The sequence below is a fragment of the Monocercomonoides exilis genome (assembly GCF_001643675.1).
Source record: "Monocercomonoides exilis strain PA203 chromosome Unknown scaffold2-2631571, whole genome shotgun sequence".
Lineage (NCBI taxonomy): Eukaryota > Preaxostyla > Oxymonadida > Polymastigidae > Monocercomonoides > Monocercomonoides exilis.
In genome coordinates this window covers 939,559-959,444 of record NW_027150547.1, presented here as the reverse complement: position 1 = coordinate 959,444, position 19,886 = coordinate 939,559, and the positions used below count along the sequence as shown (strand labels likewise).

At 36.1% G+C, this 19,886-nt stretch overlaps 3 protein-coding genes across 3 annotated transcripts; 2 read left to right on the top strand and 1 right to left on the bottom strand.

Moving 5' to 3' along the window:
• Nucleotides 1–97: 97 nt before the first annotated feature.
• On the bottom strand, nucleotides 98–3,660 carry MONOS_1261 (putative tRNA (adenine37-N6)-methyltransferase; the record flags this gene model as incomplete). Its single annotated transcript, XM_067865243.1, has 5 exons — nucleotides 2,976–3,660; nucleotides 2,501–2,900; nucleotides 853–2,257; nucleotides 288–548; nucleotides 98–169 (listed from the first exon to the last, which is right to left on the bottom strand). Exons 1-5 carry the CDS (start codon nucleotides 3,652–3,654, stop codon nucleotides 98–100), a joined length of 2,817 nt encoding a protein of 938 aa, XP_067735729.1. The 5' UTR covers nucleotides 3,655–3,660.
• A 121-nt stretch (nucleotides 3,661–3,781) lies between these two features.
• MONOS_1260 (putative Iguana/Dzip1-like DAZ-interacting protein N-terminal) lies at nucleotides 3,782–7,322 on the top strand (the record flags this gene model as incomplete). The annotated part of the gene is made up of 9 exons (XM_067865233.1): nucleotides 3,782–3,968; nucleotides 4,019–4,121; nucleotides 4,171–4,243; nucleotides 4,296–4,350; nucleotides 4,400–4,452; nucleotides 4,520–4,523; nucleotides 4,589–5,365; nucleotides 5,454–5,965; nucleotides 6,207–7,322. 9 exons carry the CDS (start codon nucleotides 3,782–3,784, stop codon nucleotides 7,188–7,190), a joined length of 2,748 nt encoding a protein of 915 aa, XP_067735728.1. The 3' UTR covers nucleotides 7,191–7,322.
• A 2,684-nt stretch (nucleotides 7,323–10,006) lies between these two features.
• MONOS_1259 (uncharacterized protein) lies at nucleotides 10,007–18,650 on the top strand (the record flags this gene model as incomplete). The annotated part of the gene is made up of 2 exons (XM_067865222.1): nucleotides 10,007–10,085; nucleotides 10,194–18,650. 2 exons carry the CDS (start codon nucleotides 10,007–10,009, stop codon nucleotides 18,152–18,154), a joined length of 8,040 nt encoding a protein of 2,679 aa, XP_067735727.1. The 3' UTR covers nucleotides 18,155–18,650.
• Nucleotides 18,651–19,886: the final 1,236 nt, after the last annotated feature.

Below are 19,886 nucleotides of genomic sequence, written 5' to 3'. Positions count from 1 at the left end.
ATAAAACATATTTAAAACTCTTTGAATATTTTTATAACATTAGCTCCTAATTTCAATTTCTGAAAGTTGTGACAAGATGATCTGTCTTATGAATGTGTCAAGAAGGAGGATATTCTTCAATAAACTTGCGATGAAGCTTTATTTGTGCGTCTGTCCTATCATCAGAATTCTAGTGGTAGAGTTATTTTTTTAATAAAAAAAAAGAAAGAAAGAAATTATTGGAAAGCATTTGAAACATGCAAAAATAAAGTTTATTTACTAATCTTGAAAAAAAAAAGAAAGCAAACTAATATTTCTTCTCTAAAGCCAGAAACAACGTCCCTCACAACAACAACTGGGTTTTCCATGTCTGCCACGCTCATCTTTTTCCTTCCTTTCTCGTCAAACTGCGACTGCCTGTGAATCACTTCGCAATTTTGGTTGTTCTCTTTCTCCAGCTCAGACTTCTCAATCACATTGAAAAGCACACGAAATGCCCCAACAGCCAAAACTGATTCGAATGGATGTGATTTGTTGGGGTGTCGAGATTTCCTTCTGGATTTGTTTGCCTGTTTTATGTTATTTGTGGGGAGGGGATGGGGTGTAGAAAGAAAAAATTGAGAAAATGAATTAGAAAATTTGAATAGTGAGTGTTTTTCAAAAAAGATTAGTTTGGTCAATAAACTAAAGTTAGATAGAAAGAAAAGCAAAGAAAAGAAAAATAATAATAATAATAATAATATTCCGAACAACTAAGTTCTCATTCTTCACAATTTCCATCTCTTTCTCTCTAACACACACACACACACACACACACACACACACACACACACACACACACACACACACACACACACACACACACACACATACCTTCTCAAGCAAAGGGTCGAATGAAAGCGAATCAACAGCAGCCGCGACAATATCAACATGTGCATGTTTCTTTATCCACTCGCACTTCTGCTGAAGAAGAGAAGAAGATGGCTCAGAATGTATAGAAAGAATAGGATTCAAACAAGAAGAAAGAGAAGAGGCTGAAGAAGAGCTTGAAGAGCACGCTGAAGATGAATCTTCTGTTTTTTGCTCTTTATCAGCTTTATTGTTAAATTCAGTTGAAATTCTTTGTTTGTTTTCTGGGTTTTTTTCATCTTTCATTGCAACTTCATCCTTTTCTTTGTCTTCCTTGTGTTCTTCGCCTGCATTTACTTCCATTTCAAGCATGTTAATCCAATGTGCAATTTTGCGAGATAAGAAAGATTCTTCGGGTGGAAGAGCCGCTACATCTTCTTCATTTATATGAGCAAATGGCTGGCTTGACAATTGATTCACTTGAGATGAATGTGCTGAAGATGCATCAGAAGAAGATAAATCGGATGGCTTGTCTGTTTCTTTTTGATCATTTTTGTCATTTGTACTTAATTTTTCTTTCTCTTTTTCTTTCTCTTTCTCTTCTTCTTTTTCTTCTTCTTCGGAATCATCCACTTTCCTTAGCCATTCTCTTTCCAGTGAATTCAGACCGTCTCTTGCAAGTTCATCTATGAAATCGGAAACATAACTCAAAACTGTATTCAATTCAGCTGCTGTATCTACCAAAGGCAAATCCGGCTCTTCAGGCAGTGCTTCCACATCCTTCTGGTTAACAATGCAGAATTCGTCGCTTCCTTCGATGCTGCTCTTCTTCTTTTCGTACGGCTTTGCCTCGTCTTTGATATCTCCCATGTCAAATCCTTCTTCATCTATGTCATCTTCATCTTCTTCATCATCAATGTCATCTATGTCTTCTTCTTTTTCTTTCTCAGAAATATTTTCTTTTTCATTTTCATTCTCATCTTTGAAATATCTTTCGTCTTTGCATTTTCTTTCTGATATTTTCTGAATTTTGATTCGAACTCCTTCAATTTCTGGTGTGAATTCTCTCTTTCGCCCTTTGAATACAACTTCGCATTTTCTCCCAATGGACTCGCTTGATGAAGGTGGAGGTGGAAGAAGATGAAGAGGAGCAGGAGAAGAGGAAGAGGAAGAGGAAGAGGAAGAAGAGGAAGCAGAAGCAGAGGCAGAAGAAGAGGCAGAGGCAGAGGCAGAAGCAGAAGCAGAAGAAGATGCAGGAAGAGAATATGGAAATGATAGAGAAGTTGAACTAAACGATGAAGTTGATGAAATCGAAGAAGTTGAAGAAGTTTCTTTTGAATCAACTGGGTTATGCGAATCATAAGAGAGTGTGGTTATATCATCTGGCGAAGAAAGCCATCCAATGGCAGATGAGGGAAAGCATTCAGCTCTGACATATTTGAATGGAATGAAAAGATAGAATATATTTAGGAAAAATACAAAGAATTAAAGAAAAAGCGAAAGGAAAAGGAAACAAAAAATCATAAAAATCAAAATTGAAAAGAAAAAAGGAATAAACAACACCCTTCCTCACAATCTCATAAAAAAAAAAAAAAAAAAAAAAAAAAAAAAAAGCCCAATCCTTCTGATAACATTGATAAGAAAAAAACAATTGGTATTGATGATAACAAACTTGTTTGAATAAGGCTTAATGGCAATTATAGGTGTCAAGCCAAGAAGATCACCTCCGCTAAATCCAATTCTAACATAAGCATCTTTTTGAGTAAAAGATCCCTTTTTGCATGAGCTGTCTTCACCATCATCCGGTTGAAGAGTGCATTTTGAGTCGTTTTCATAAATTCTTGATTTCGAATCATTTTCCTTTTCTTCTCCTTTTTCTTCTGTATTAGTCTTAATGAATGATTCTGTCAAATTATCTTTTATTTCTTCGACCCATTCCACTTGCACCAAACTTAATCCAACCGGATTCGGCCGAAAAGGACATCTTGTAGAAAAAAGGCCAAGCCTCCTGCTTCGAAACTTTGGAGGATAAACATAATTTCTCGATGGGGTTGTGATGTTCCTATCAAAGACTATTCATATCATGTGAAAAAATAATTAATAAATGGAAATTCGAAAAACATGTTCAGTGAAAATAAGCAACAAACCAAATATTACCCAAAGCAAAGATTTGGGTTTCACATATTGCTCCAATGAATTAAAAAATGGCTTTTTAAAAATTAATTCACCACCAGCAGCATTTCCCAAGAACGGCTGTCTAGGTGCATCACTTCTTCTTTTGAAAATAGTTGAAACATAGCCAATTGGAGGCATACGAAAAACATTGCTGTGAGGATTTAACTCCGTAATTTGTGTCTCTTTTGAGAGAGGTAAAGGAGAAATATGAGAAAAAGAATGCTCGATTTTTGACACAGGAATGCGAGCTTGATGTTTTTCAAATATCGATTTTGGAATAACATTTGTTCCAAATGGGAATAGTGAAAGCTTTCTTTCATCTATTTTCGCAATAGTATCTTTCAGAAAGCAGAAATTTAGTTCTGAAATTCGTAGTCTTTCGTCTTGCTCAATAAAAGTAGATTGTTCTTCAGAGTGTGTATCAGTCGAAACATCCTGGAGAGAATTAGTAGATGATGATGAGGACTTTAATTTATCAATGAGAGATATTGTGATTCGTCTCACAGCATCAAGAAAAGAAAGTTTTTTGATAATTTCTGCAACATCGTTATCGAGTTGCTCGATAGCTTTTTGTTGCATAACAATTTGCGTTGAATTAAATTCAAGAAATTTTTCTACATTTTCATCAATTGCTTCAGAGATAACACTCATTTAAAGAAATTGATCGTGATGCAAATAATTATTTTTTTGAATTAATTCAAAAGATAAAACAATACAGAATTAATATTTTTATAACAACTTTAACCTGAAAAGAAATTGAATAATTGATAGCAGACATATGACTGCTGAAGGAAGTGCAGCAATGGTTGATGTTCTTGCAGAGCTTCATTTTACAAAGCCAACTGAATCTATTAATTGGAGAGAAATTATGAAATTGGATTTACAAAGCATCGTTGAAACAAAAGCAGTTGATCAATTGCAATTGCATTTAAATAACATAACACATTCTAAAATTTTGGAATCTGGTTTGATTTTAAATAATTCTTCGAACATATTAAACCCACATTCTTATCAGACATATCAGTTCAGCCTGAAGCGAACATCGAGAAGCTAATAAGGTTATATCAACTGACAATCGAATATTTAATATTTTACCAAGGATTATTGTCATCACAACGGTTAATTTTTAAATTTATTTAAATGTTTGAATTGTTAATTGAATTATAGCAAGGCAGCAATTGACATAATGGAGTCAAATCAAATTAGGCAAATGGAAGTTGAAAATCAGCTGCATTCAATTGTATGAGAAATCTTTCTTTTTATATTTTTATAAAGAATCCTTTGAAATATAGATAAAAGAGGAAAAAGAAAAAAATCATATTTTGAAAGATAAAATTAATCAATACAGTATTGTCTTTCTTTTTCCATTTTTATTTGAAAAATTCTCTTTTTTTAGAAAAATTGTTAAATTCATTTAAAACAAAGACTCAAACGCAAAAAGCAAAACTGGTTTGTACTCTTATTGTTCATCTTCGCATGAATTTTAATGTGGACCGACTTGTTGACATTTCTCTAGAAATGTTCGTATTTTCATTAAGTGTTATTTTACTTATTTTTAATTTTAATTTTTATATTTCGTAAACAGTATTGATGAGCAGATCATTCACATCGCCTTTAACACCAGTTAATGCGCCTAATCAATCCGAACGTTTTGAAACCTATGCAAATGAGGATAAAATTCAGAAAGAAGAAAAGCCGAAAAAGGCATCCAGAAGGAAATCAGAAGCCAAAACAGAAAATTCTGTATATTTTCCCGATGTAGATGAGACAATGTTAGTTAAAGAAGAGCCAATTCCAAAAGATGAACAAAATAAGCAATTAAAGCCATCTCAGTCAAGAAGTCCTTCTGAAAGCCCTGAACGCGACTCCAACTGCGAAAGAGAGGAAGAAAGTTCAGAAAAGGGAGATGAACGCAAAGAAAGAATTTCTTCAAAAGGAAAAGAGGATTCAGCTATTGAAGAGCCACAAGGCTTGACAGAAAGAAAATCTGATAAAACTGAAAGTGATAGTTGCAAAGATAGTAAAGAAAAAGAAAAGTCAGAGAAGATCGATGAAAGAGATGTTTCCAGTGAAGAAGAGAACTTGAGCAAATCTGCAACAGAAAATTGTGATGCGACGAATGAAAATGAAAATGAAGCGGAAGAAGAAAAAAGGAAACAAGAAAAAGAAAAAGAAAAAGAAAAAGAAAAAGAAAAAGCGCTTGAACAAGAAAGAAGAGAGAAAGAAAGACAGGAAATGGAAAAAGAAAGAGAGTTGAGTGAAAAGAATACGAAAGATAACCAAAGGCTGTTTGAAGAAGAGGATAAATTTGATGATGAAGAGGCCCGGAGAGAAGAAGAAAGAAAAAGAAATGAAGTTTTTGGTATGAAAAAAATTTTTTGTGATTCTTTGACATTCGAATTATTTACTTAAATATGAAAATTTTCTGTCTTTCTCTAAATATTTTGTAGTACCGTTCCACTTCAGTTTGAAGAATTTGCCATTTGAATCATATTACGGAATCTATTCAATCTTTCCTGTCAACTCTGAATCTGCTTCTTCTTCAATGACGGCATCATCCATATCAAGACGTTCTTCACTTTCTTCTTCTTACTCTTCTTCTTCTTCTTCTCGCCATTCAAAAAATGCCAAGAAATTCACAACTCCACAGCCGCTTCCTGCTCCTGCTCCGGCTCTTCCTCTGCTTCGTCCTGCATCTCTGGCTTTGAAGCGAGTTAAAGTCGAAAAAGCATCACGAGAAACGATTTCCCAGCAGCTGTTGGTAGAGCAAGAGAAGCGCGAAAAAGAAGAGGAGAAGCAACGGAAAGTGAAAAGAGGAGGGAGAGAACCAGACGAAAGGAATGAAAAAGAAATGAAGAGAGAAAGGAAATGGCAGAAGAAGATGCAGACGGAGAAAAGACGAGTGAAGTGGATGGCAAAGAAGAAGAGATTGGACACGAACATGAATGAGTCGCTCGCAAAAGTGTGTAGAAAATAAAATCGTTTTCTTTATGAAATCTTATTATTTTGTTTTTGATGTTTGGAAGAGAATATTTCTTCAAAGAAATGACAATATTAAAATATCGAATAATAAATATTTTTATTTTTGATAATTTATTTGTTTGTTTGTTTATAATTGTTATTTTCTAATTTTTTTGATTGTTTATTTGTTTAAAATTCAAATTTTTTCATTGTTTTTTATTATCATTTTAAACGCAATCAAGTTGATTGAGAGTAAACATAAGCGGGAGCCTTATATTGTTGAAAGGGAGGATTTGCTGAATGACGAAATTGAGCGAATCGCAGAAGAGCGGATTCGAAGGCTGAAAAAGGAAGGGAAGCAAAAAGAGTTGAGCGACGAGGACTCAGACACCGACAGTGAATTTGATCCTGAAAAATCAACAGAGGATGAAAGTGAAAGTGAGGAGGAGGAAGAAGAGGAGGAGGAGGAGGAGGAAGATCGTGCTGTTAAAGAAGAACAGGAGTCAGGAAGTTTGCAGCACAGCGAAGATGAGTCCGGAAATGAAAGCAGCAATGAAAGCAAAGAAAGTCAAGAGAGTGAAGATGATAGCGAAAGTGGAGAGAAACGTAAAGAAACGCAAAATATATCTGGTGGCGAACACGACAGCGAGGAAATGCAAGAGGATCAGAGTGATAGTCAAAGCAGCGACAATGAGGATGTGCAAAGGCGTTCGACTCGTGCGAAAGATGATGATCTCCAAAAAGAAGATAATATCGAAGATTCAACAAGTGAAGAAAGTGAAGAAGAGGAAGAGGAAGAAGAAGAGGAAGAGGAAGAAGAAGAGGAAGAGGAAGAAGAAGAGGAAGAAACAGAACAAACAACAATGAATGAAGAAGAGCAAGAAATTATGAAATTAAATGCTGCATTTTTGATGCGTAATAAATGGATGAATGAAAATCCACAAACTCAACGGACTTCGCAAGCAGAAAAAGAGTCGTTGGTGTCAACAACAATCACAAGCTCTTCTGAGTCAGTTCTTGACGAATCGTCGAGCAAAAGCGAAAAAGAAGGTTCCTCAAGCTCCTTCTCTTCTGGGGAAGTCGCAGAGATTAGTACAACCCTGGAGAATGAAGAATCAAACAATGAAAGCGAAGATGAAGATGAAGAAGAAGATGATGATGATGACAACGATGACGAAAGAAAACTTACCAAAAAATTAAATGCACAATTTTTGATGAGAGCCTGAAAAACCATAATTTTTCTAAAAAAGTTTTCATTTTCACATAAATTTTGAATTGTTTGAAATAATTGATTTTTTTGAATTAGTGATTTTTATTTTTAAGTACAAAGATAATTTATTCAACAAAAGTTTCAAATCACTGTCGTTTTATAAAAATATTCACTCAATAATTAATATGAAAGGTGGTTTTTTAATCCGGACAAAAATTTAAAATTTAATTATCTCAACAAATATTCAATATTAATTTCCAGCAATTTGCACAGTTGTATGTTAGCATATATGACATCGATTCATATACAAAAATTTTATAGCAGTGTTGTATTTTTTTTGAAATAAATAATTTTTATTTTTGAAAATCCGACTTTTGATGAATTTTTCTATTTTAATAACACGATTCAATTCATCTTTTACACATTCAACCTATTTTTTCCATGATAAAAACAATTCTGGTTATTTTATATTTTCCACAAATTGCTCTTTCTAACGGAATGAATAGCTATCATTTTTGAAAAATCATTGTCAATGGGACAACTTAAAAAAATGTTTTTCATTAAATGAAAAAGCATCTAACTGAAGCCAACACTTGTATTAATTAATATAATAGTTACAAAAAATTCCCACAAAATTGTGATTAAAAATGATTCATCAAAGATTTCATAAGCATCATTTGTTTTACAATTGATTATTAATATTCAGTTTCATTGAAATTCGAATAAAACTTATTTTTTGGAATCTTCACTGAACCATTAAAAATTATCACTTTGTGGTATTTTTTATATAACTATTATATTAATTAATACAAGTGTTGGCTTCAGTTAGATGCTTTTTCATTTAATGAAAAACATTTTTTTAAGTTGTCCCATTGACAATGATTTTTCAAAAATGATAGCTATTCATTCCGTTAGAAAGAGCAATTTGTGGAAAATATAAAATAACCAGAATTGTTTTTATCATGGAAAAAATAGGTTGAATGTGTAAAAGATGAATTGAATCGTGTTATTAAAATAGAAAAATTCATCAAAAGTCGGATTTTCAAAAATAAAAATTATTTATTTCAAAAAAAATACAACACTGCTATAAAATTTTTGTATATGAATCGATGTCATATATGCTAACATACAACTGTGCAAATTGCTGGAAATTAATATTGAATATTTGTTGAGATAATTAAATTTTAAATTTTTGTCCGGATAAAAAAACCACACTATTTGAATGATCAATTGCAAGATTTAGTTTATAATTGCGTGTTAAACATTGATGGTCAATCCAACAAATTAATAATTTACTATTTCCCTTTTTGATGAACTTTAATTAACAATATGGTTGATCCTTTTTGAATTCATTCTTTCGTTCGAGTTATGATTTACATTTTGTTTTCAATGGGATTTGTGTCAAAATTTGTTTTTGCAATAGCAATATCATAAGCAATAAGTGCTCCCTGTTTCAACTCATTTTTTTCAAAATCCCATTGAAAACAAAATTTTGATCAAAACTCGAACGAAAGAATGATTTCAAAAAGGATCAGCCATATATGACAAAATATTTAGCTTTATGAATTTTGTTCCATTCTTCTCAAACAAATATTTGTCTCAATTTTGGAATTTTTCTGTAAAATTTTGATATGGTAATGGAAGACTTATAATGATAAGGTTGGAGAAAAAGTTTGGAACAAATTATTGTTTTTTTCATAAATGAAAATATTTTGCCCCATATGAAAAATTAATTTTTAACAAAAATTTTTTTCCATCAGATAAAATATTTATTAAATTGGAAAAAATAAATATGAATAAATTGACATTTTGAGATTTTCATCTCAACGAAAAACTGAACAGATTATAATATGGGAAAGATCAATCTGTGTGATTTGTTTTTGCTCTTTTCCGTTTTGAAAAGATTGTAACGCGCAAATTGCCCATACGGATACAATGAAAATATTTTCTGTTATTCTCTTCGCATACTTCCAAGCAAACTTTTCTGCCGTGAAATGGAAAGATAAAATAAACTGGAAAAATAATGATTGTGAGCTAGATCAGACTTTATCACTTTCTGCTCGAGAAGGAACTGAAAGAGGAACGATTCTTGGATCTTTTGCTGTTCAAAACACAACACTTGAAGGCTCATGTGTCATCCTCAAAACATCAAATAACCAATCATTCTTTCGAATCAATGAGCAATCAGTTCTTTTCCTCTTGAGCTGTGCTGCAATTTCTTCTTCTGAACATAGTTTTTTTGTGATTGATGGAGGAGTGACAGATGTTAAAAATCTTTCAATTTCCTCGATTCGCTCATTCGCACCAATTCCAGGTTTATTCTGTTCATCATCCAATGCAATGTCATTTCACAAAGAAGCATTCATTTCTCTTTCCGATTCGTTGCTTTCATCGTTTGAGATGTCAAAAACTCCGCTCCTAGCAGCAGACATTTGTTGCTCAGTTTCTGCCACCTGCATTTTTATGAGCAACATCACATCATCCTTTCAGGCTTCTTCTGCATCTTCGGTAAAATCGATTACAACTTGGACAAGGCTCGATAGTTGTATTTTTCGTAGAGTTAGTGATGTTATTGATGGGGGAATTACAAGATCTGTAAATAGCCCTTCTTCTTCACTTGCAGCTCTCAATATCACCTTCGAAAGCTGCATTCGCCAATCCAACGTGGCTGAATCAAATAACAAACATATGACGCAGCAAAAACTTGGTGCAAATGAAGCAAATGTTTTCATTGATTGCGAATGGCATGATATCAGTGTTAATGATGATGGAAGTGCTATCTATATGAGAGGTTCCTCAACTCTTGAATGTACAAGATGCAATTTTCGAAATATGAGTCATCGTAACGATGGAACAATCGATGTTCAAACTGGTTCTGACGTAAACATGACTGAATGCAATTTCTCTAATTGTGTGTCAAGTAATACAGCAGGAGGACTAATTTTATATGATTTATATGGGAACTATCAAATATTAAAATGCTCTTTTCGCAAATGTATTGCTTCAATGAATTACGCAGGTGGAATGCGCATTCATCAAAGTTATGGAACCAAGAAAGGAATGATTAGTGAATGTAACTTTGAAAGCAATGAAGCTGGAACTTTTGGAGGAGGTGCTTTTTTTGAGTATCATTCGTTTTCATATTCGTTATTTGATTGCTTTTTTTCGAAAAATGTTGCTAACGGAACAGGACAAGAACAATATCGTGGCGGTGGAGGAATATCACTTAATTCGACAGAATGGATGAATGAAGATCCTCCTCCTATCAAATTTTCTTGTTGTCTTTTCATTGAAAACAAAGCCAAATGCAACGAGGGGAATGACATCAAAATTTTGAATCCATTTATCAATGCCAATCCATTTGAATCATCATTTTCCACTACACCAGATAATCGTGTATTTTACAATGGAAGTGGTACTGCATTTGATAGTTGGATTCCAACAATTCGCACAACATATTGCAGAGCAAATGTGATCTCAGAAACAATATGTGGGTTGTCGTCAAACGAACCGTGTGGAACAATTGAAAAAGCATTCAACACATTGGAAAGAGGCGCAAAAGTGACTGTTCACATTTTGAATTCAATATATTCCCCGTCGGCAATGATCATCGATGGAGGAGAAGCGTCATTTGAAGGTGAAAGTGTTGATAATTGCATCATAAACACATCCTCGCTGGATTCTTCATCATTCTTATTCACATTGACTTCAGGATCAATGAAAATATCGCTTGTTACCATTCGTCACAATTCCAATGATTCTTCTGCTTCACTGTTTGTGATGAATCCTGCTTCACAGATGCTCTCATTGAAAAGCTTAACCATTTCCGGACTTGACGAAACAGCCAAAAGAATTTGGAGTAATCCTCTATTTCTCATTATTTTTTCCAAATTGCAAATGGACAACTGCTTGATTGAGCATACTGCCTTGTCAAGTTGTTCGCTCTTTGAGGAATGTATCGAGAGTGGAACAGGAGAAAGCATGTTGACGAATGTGACATTTAGCAACATTTCAAAAGGAGAGGGAAATGGAGGTATATTCTCCACATCAAGCGGAAGAAGTGATTTCTTTTGGATAAAAAATGTGACATTCAAAAACTGCTCAAGCAATGAAGGAAACGGAGGATGTTTCGATTGGAGTATGATTCAGGGAGGATCATTCAAGATTGGGCAAAACGGCATTGCAACAGAGATTCATGATTGCGGAGCTGAGAACGGAAATGGAAATCCAATCGGAGTGAGTGACACCGGAAGAGGAGGGGGCTTGTTCTTAACGCTGTCTGCGCCAAGTGATGTGTTTGAAATTGTTAATGAAGTGTTCAACGGAAATCATGCAGAACATGGGAGGAACGTGTTTATTGCATCAAATCATCTGGAGTTGATCCCAGTTGAGAGATTCGCATTTGTCCTGCAAATAAATGAAGATCCGAGTAATGCAGAAGGGATAGGCGATGCCAGTAACACTTCACTCATCGTCCCCATTCTTTGCTACACTCAAGATGTGCCCCAAAGTGGGATTCAAGTGTCTGCTTCTGGGTCTGATCATCATCGTTGTGGTTTTGCATTTTTCAAATGCAGAACACTGAGTTTCCCAGTTAACAGAGCGAATGGCTCTCCGTTAAGCATAACAGTTAAGAGCACAGTGGATGTTGGCACAACAGTTGTCTTTTCCAAAACACAGACAGATGTTGATGCAGCTGAAGACGGGGGGTTGCTCATAATCCACGAAGAAGCATCGTGTGCAGAAGAGAGTTGCAAGGGATTGTTTGATGTTTTGAACAAAACAACAATGAGAAATCTTGCGTTGAACTTGCCCTCAGTTCTGCAGCATCATGAAACGCTGTTTTACTTGAAAAAAGACACTTTGGAATTCAATATGTGTGGATTTCAATATTTGACTGGAGTAAATGTGATACAATACTCGTTGTTTGCTGTGGAAAAAGGAACAGTGAAAGTGTCATCACTGGAATTGCACTCAATGAAATTTATGAAATCTGGTTTCGCTGCAAACGGAGATGCCTCTCAATTTGTGATTGAAAATGTCGATCTGAGAAATATCTCATTCTCTCGTGCAAATGGATTTGTTGAGGTTGTCAATGGAGGCTCATTCACCGCAAATGAAATGAATGCCAGCGAATGCAACATGGAAGGAAGCAGCTTGATTTATGCAGGAAGCAGTTGTGTGTTGAGATTGAGCATGTGTAATTGGAGTTCTTGTCAGTTCACGGATTCTGGGCTGATAAAGGCAATTGAGGCAAATGAGATTCATGCGATTAATTGTAATGGAAGCGGAATCAAGTTGTCAACAGGAGATGGAGGGTTTATTTGTGGGGTGATTGCTGATGGTGGAATTGTTGTTGTTGAAAACACAACCATTGAAAACTGTGTTGCAGAAAGAGGGAATGGAGGAGGATTGAAGATGGATATGAGAGGCAGTGCAGAATTGAGAATCAGTTCAACAAGTGATGCCACATCAATAAAGAGATGCATTGCTGGAAAAACGGAGCAAGGAAATGGAGGTGGATGTGGAGGAGGACTCTGGATGGGATTTGAGGGTGAATTATCGAGATTTGATTTGGCCGGAATGAATGTGGAAGGGAATGAAGCAAGATGTGGGAGAGATGTGTATCTTGTCTGCCAAGACTTGAGAAAGACTGTGACAGCATCAACGTTTTCATTTTACGCAAAGATCACTGAGAGGGACAACTCGCTGATGGGGAAAGACAGATCAAAGTTCGAAAATGATGTTGATCTTCTCATCTTCCTCGAAGGTTACAGCTCGTTGTTCATTGAAGTGGATGGGCTGACAGGAGATAATGGAATATGGTGCGGCATGGAAGTGTGCCCATGTGCAAGTGTGGATTACGGAGTTTGCAGACTTGCAGACGATAATGAGAAAGGAATAATACTCGCTGGATGCTCAGCAATTGAGCAGGAGACCGATCTGACAGGTGTGAGTGTTGAAACCAAAACAAACAGCCAAATCATTGTGATAATAAAGTCAACAATTGGAGGAGAGTCAGATTGCGTAATTATTTCTGAGGGAAACACTCTGATAAATAACACAGTTCTTCAGTTGCCAAAACGCTTTGATGATACAAAGCACACTTTGATCAGCTCAACATCACAAAACGGAGTATTGGAAGTTCAGAAATGCATCTTTGAAATACAGGAAGAGTTGAGCGAAGAGATTCAATACACCATGATCCATAGCAGTGGAACAATATTGATTATGAATTGGACAACCATTCATAATATCAGAACATTAAAGCCTGTATTGGAATTGTCACTTCTTGGAGCTGAGCATATTGCATGCGGCGAGCCAATAGTAAGTATCAGCAACTGCTCATTTGTGGACTTATCCAATGCAAATGCAGATTGTGCTGTTCTTTTCAGCGAAGATGCAAAAAATGCAATTAAGATGGATCAGTGTAATATGACAAATGTGAAGTCAATTGCAAGCAACACAGGTGGAGCGATAAACATTAACATATCTGGAAGTTGTTTGTTTGAAGTGAGTAGTTGCGAGATGAAAGGATGTGCTGCTGAAACAAGTAGTTTTGGCAAGGGAGGTTGCCTCTTCTTGAACAACAAACAGGCAGCTTCTGATATTTCTTTTGCGTTTGCAAATGTTCATTTCGAAGGCAATGATGCATTTCTTGGCAAAAACATATTTATCCTCAGCAACGATCTGAATGAATCGGTGACAAATCAGACATTTGTATTCAGCGTTGATGGGTTGAACGACAACTCGAATTTGTTTGTGGGAACTGATGAGAAGCGGAACAACACAGATCTCCTCCGATTTCTGGTTGAATACAGCAATTCAGTTGCGGTTGTGTGGGAAGAAGGAGACGATGTTGCGAGATGCGGGAGTGATGAAGATCCTTGCAAGTCGATGTGGATGGGGCTGAAGCATATTGTCGGAGATGCAAGCAGCAAGGTCGTGGAAATCAAAGAAAAAACAAGAGTGGATGGTTCATACGATTTATCAGGGCTGGTTGTTAAGTCCCAAGGTTCAGGAGGAGATGAAGTTGTGCGTTCTGCTCTTGAAATTGGGAGCAAAGAAGAAAGTGCAGTGTCTGTGTTGATAAGCAACAGCAAAACCCTTTCACTGAGAGAACTTGACATTTGCACATATCGCTTGCAGCCAAATGGAAAAACAGGAATATTCGAAAGCGATGGTGAAATACTTGAATTTGACGATTGCTCACTGTCAACCAATGGAGTCGAAGATAAAATGGATAATGCTGCTCTATGCTTTGTGAAAAAGGGAATTTTGCGTTTATGGAAATGCATGATCACATCGTTTGAAGCGAAGCAAAGTGTTTTTGTATTTCTTTCTGGAGTCCAGAGCTTTTTTGATGAATGCAGAGTTTCACAAACTAAAGCTGAATGCGGAAGTCTGATGAAGGTGCAAGATGAAAGCAGAAGCCACAAAAACAACGAAATAAATGTCACGGGCGAAATCGTTGCAAAGAATTGCACTTTCTCTTCAGTGAATGAGGAAGGCACAGATGCAAGTTTGATATGCAGCGCATGCACTTGTGGAGTTAAAGTTGAAATTGAATCGTGTGCATGGCAAGAGTGTCGTGCTGGGAGAAGCATAAAGGGAGGAGCAGTTCTGTTTGCGTTGAATGAAGAAGGATCATTCAAGCTAAAGAATACTAGTGTCACGCTATGTGGATGCTCAGCGAGCGAAGGGAAAGGAGGAGGCGTGCATCTTTCCACCAGGCAGAATGGAGAACTGAAATTTGAGTTTGATAACGTGACTTTTAGAAGAAACACAGCGAAAGTCGGAAATGATGTGTTCATTGAGTGCCACCATATTGAAAGCCAGATCAACGAAACGCAGTTCAACCTCGACTTCCGTGATGAAGAATTTATCAAACAAAATGCAATATTCGGGATGGACGAAGTTGATCACAAGGAGAAGGCGCTGGATCTGATGAACCTGATTGTGAAGTATCAATCTGACACCATTGTGGTGTCGAGCAAAGAAGGGAACAGAGGGAGCAATGAGCAGCAGTGTGGAAAACCGAAGCTGCCATGCGCCACAATCGGTTTTGGGCTGCGGCATCTGACTCATGATTTTTTCAGCCAGCTGTTTGTCGATGAGGAGTCAATTGTGGACGAAGAAATTGTGCTCGAAACATTGACGTTAAGGGGATTGCAGGAGAATGGCAGCATTGTGACTGTTAAAGGAGAAATAAAGGGATCTGAGGATTTCGTGATCCGCACAAGTGGCAAGGTGCAGCTGCAATCCCTTCTGTTCGTATTTGAGATTGTGCTGCAAACAGAACGCACTTCTTTCTTGAAGGTGGACTCAGGCAAGGCAACACTTAATTCGTGTTCATTTGAGGCAGGAAGCTTGCTTGGAGGATCAAAAAGATCTCTTCCATTTTGCCTGTTCTCAATCGATGTAGGCGAATGTTTCCTGAACAAGGTGAACATTTCTTCGCTTTCGTTTGAATATGACGATGCCATCCACATCAAGGAGTCGACGGAAGTCAACAATTTTGTTGTCAAAAATGTTGATATTGAAAAAGATTTTATACAGATCAGCGGAAAGGCAGCAGTAAAAATGGAAAATTTGGATGTAACAGAAGTAGAAGTGCGCAATGGACGCTTTATTGCGGTCAATGGAGGTGAGAACAAGACTTCGAATGGAGATACTTCATCAGCTTCATTTTCTTTATCGCTTTCTTTCATTGAAAATATCACATGTAAGGGAGAGGATGTGAGTATAATTGGAATTGAACGATTTGACTCCATTGCGAAATTGTCCAATTGCTCGTTTGCAAGATGCCAAACATGCAAAACAACGGGAAGCATTGCCTCGTTGTTGTTTTGCAAAGATATCGAGATTAAAGGATGCATGTTTGATGGAGCAAAACAAGTCCAAATAGATGGGCCGCACATGGCCAATATCAATCTCCTCATTTGCGAGTGGAATGGATCGCTTGTGGATGTGGTACAAAGCAAATCACTAATAAGTGACACGACTTTCACAAACTCTGCCGAAGGTGGACTTTCAGCAAGAGGAGGAGCTCTGAGAATCGAGAAAGGCGACTTTGTGAACAACAATCCAGGGATTGAGTTGTATCCATCAGCTCGACGAAATATTTGGTGCTCTGATTCGACCAAGCTGGATATGGCAAGTGTGAAAGGAGGGGATGGAGTTTTGCCAGATTCCTCACTGTGGATCTTGAATGATGGATGTGAGCTGAGTGGAATAGCCAGCGAGAGACCATCGGCACTATTTATCCCTGTGCTGCACGAAGTGAAGAGCTCACCAACATCCTCGAATGCAACAAATTTGACTCTGTTTGGGGAGCTTCTTTTTCCTTGCAATCTGACCTTGAAATTGTGCTTCACAAGCGGAGACGAGGAATTCATTGAACTCCATGAGATCAACAAAGATGGATATCTATCAGAAAATGAAATACATACAATCGCAACGTCTTCACAATTGGAGAATATGAGAGAAGAGACTGAAGTTAGTTTGTGCATTCTGTTTGGGAATTCCAATACTTTTTCAACAACACAGTCGTTCCTACTGAAAAATAGAAGCGAATCAGAAACAAATGGAGATGAAAGAATTGTTGAAAGTGGAAAAGAAGGAAAGTCGTTTTGGCCAATAATAGTTATTGCAATGGCAATTATTCTTTTGATTATTTTAATTGTCGCAGTGATATTCATTGTTCGATGGAAGAAGGCAAAGAACGAGAACAAAGATCTGAGAGAGATTGTGAACGATAACATCAGAAAGGATCCGAAGGCATTTGAGATGGTGACGATGGAGATGTCGCCAGAAGAGCAGTGGAGGAGAGCAGAGAGGGAGGCAGAGAAGAAGAATGAGGAGAGGATCAAGAAGAGGGTGTATGCGAAAAGCTTGGGGCATTCTGAATCATCCGAGCATCTTCTGTCTGAGAGTGGTTCAACAGAATATATCTTGGGGAGAGATTCAGACAAGATTCCAGAATGGATGCTGGAGAAAGTGGATGAGAAAGAAGAAAAGGAAGAAGAGATTCAAAAGAGAACTCCTTCACCATCCATTTCATCCACTTCAACAACAGACACTTCAGACACAGAATCCACATTTGTTCGATCGGAGAGTCTGTGTCCAACCACTTCATCCATGTCAAACCTGGTAGATGCAATGGCCTGCTCGTCTCCTCATGAAAAACTGATTGTGGATCTAAGGGATTCACTGTTCATGCTGCTGCATGGAAAGAATAAGACAAAGGAAATGGCTATTGGCACTTTTCAGGAAAGGGAGATGACAGCAGCTCAAGTTCTGTTCTGGGTGGCTAATCTCGCTCTTCATTCATCTGATGAAATGGAAAATCCACTTCAGTCATTGGACAATCTGAGTCCGCACATTGTGTTATTCTCAGAGCACATGGTCATCTGCATTGTGATGCATTCGGACTTGTTGTCAGATGATGATTCAGACTCATCTTCTATCTCTTCATCAACGGTTGTGACATCCGCAACTGATGATGATGATGATGAAGATTCCCTGCCCTCGTCTGCCTTTGAAGATGATGATTATTACAAAAAGGAGTGTTTGAGATGGAAGGCACCAGAACTTTTGATCAACAAGAAGATGGAAGCAACAAAAGAGTCAGTTTCATTCTCGATCGGGATGATGCTGTGGGAGTGCTTGACACTTCAGATCCCGTTTGGTGATTATGAGGCCGAGGTGGCAGGGCAGAAGATTGTGAATGGGGAAAGACCAGATATCGAAATGATCGGAGAAAGCAATCTGAGAGAATGTTCAAAAGAATGCATAGCAGTCAGTACTGAAGCAAGGCCAACGCTCACATCCATAAAAAGAGTGCTTATCCAACATTTCCCGCTTGGAGCTGCTGTTCTTACAATGTCCGATGCGATTGACGTGGAGCAGTGTTCTGGAGATAGAGCAGATTCAGAAAGAATTACTGGCAGTGACAGTCTATTGACATTCACCAGTTGAATTTATCAATTAAAATTATCCTTTGAAAAATGACACCTGGAACAAATTATCAGAATTCGTATTTGAAAATATTTTTCTCTTGAGTGCTTCCGCTTCTTTTGTATCCTCTTTTAGCATTCTTCATCCTTGGCATCAAACTACTGCGCAAGCGCATTCAACCCATTTCATTTAATAACTGCCTCAATACGTTGAATCTCCAGTGGAATGGCTTTTTGCTTTATAGCTCTGAGCGTACAGATGAAACAAATAAAGCAAATCAAAGCCAATAATTGAAATAGTATAATTGAGCCTTGAAAATATTCTAACATTCATCTTTTGATACAATTGAAACTCTCTTCATAACTGCAGCTGTTGAAAGAAGGGCACAGCGATATTGATGAATAAAATCTTTAAAATATAAGGATATTTATTGATGAGCCCACGTTTGCTCGTCCCACTTCATTGACCTCTATTTTTTTCAATTAAAAAAACTCAATGATTTCTTAAAGGAAGAAAATATACCAACTGTGCTTTTTTCATTAATTCATTAGCTTGAGCTTTCTTGCTCTATTCATTTGAAAGAAATTTAAAAATTATTTGAAAGGAAAGAAAAAAAAACATACATATTTTTGTTAATGTTGAAAAAATCAAGTTGATTCCGCTAAAATAACCATTTGCTTCATCATCATTAAATTTTATTTTTTATTTTAGAAAATAATTCTAACTTTTTTTAATGTGAAAAGGTACACGAAAGTTCTTTTTTCCATTTATATGAGAAAGGATCCCACTCTGTTTGAGTAACATGCAACCAAAATGCAAAGCATAACCAATGTTATTCATGTTTTCTGATGAAGTTTTATCTGATGCGGTTCGTAATAATCTCAAAAAATAATGCGTGTTTTGTGAATTGTGTGAACCACATTTCGTCTGGAGTCCTATTTGAAGTAGATGTTTTGCTTTTATTTTTTCAATATTGATTAAATCTCTAAAAGATTAATCTTTCAGCTCAAAAATCACATGCGATAATATGTGACTGCGAAAAAATTAAATTCATAGAATTCATATTGAAATGTAGAATTCAAATACTTAAGATTTCGGTTTTCTCTTCACGTTCTGGAGTTCCTCTTTTCAAAATAGGAACTTCGGGACATTAAAAAATAGGAATGAATGGAACATGAAAGAATTTAGACTTCACACACTCTCTTTCTTTTCCTCTAATTCTTCGTATTTAACTATTCTCCAAACGCATTTCATTCTCTTGCTTTTAGACTTTTTCATTGATAAGTCTTGAAGTTTGTAATTGTTTCTCCTTTTTTTAGCCTTCATACAATTCATCAAAACAGGTAAAAAAGATATTTGCAAAGTTTCATTTTTGTTAACGAAAATATGAGTATGAGGGAAAATAATAAAAGTAAAACAATAAGCAAACAACTTAAATATTTAATCATATTCAAAACTAATATATAAAGTGTATATGAGGCAGAATCATAAAATGATCATTTCATTATTATTCAATAATTTATTATGGGCGTTCTCTCATTTTAGAAAAATGTTTTTTTGAAAGGAATATGAGTCAGACAATTATTAAAAAAATTATTTGTCAAGTTTATGTCACAAATTTCTCAGTGTTTTGTGTCTCCTCTTTCAAAGTTTTTTTTTTATTTTTTATTTTTATTTTTATTTTTTTTTTATTTTTTTTTATTTATAGAGCTTTTGGAAATAACTTGAATTCTCTTATTTTTGAAAGAATTTG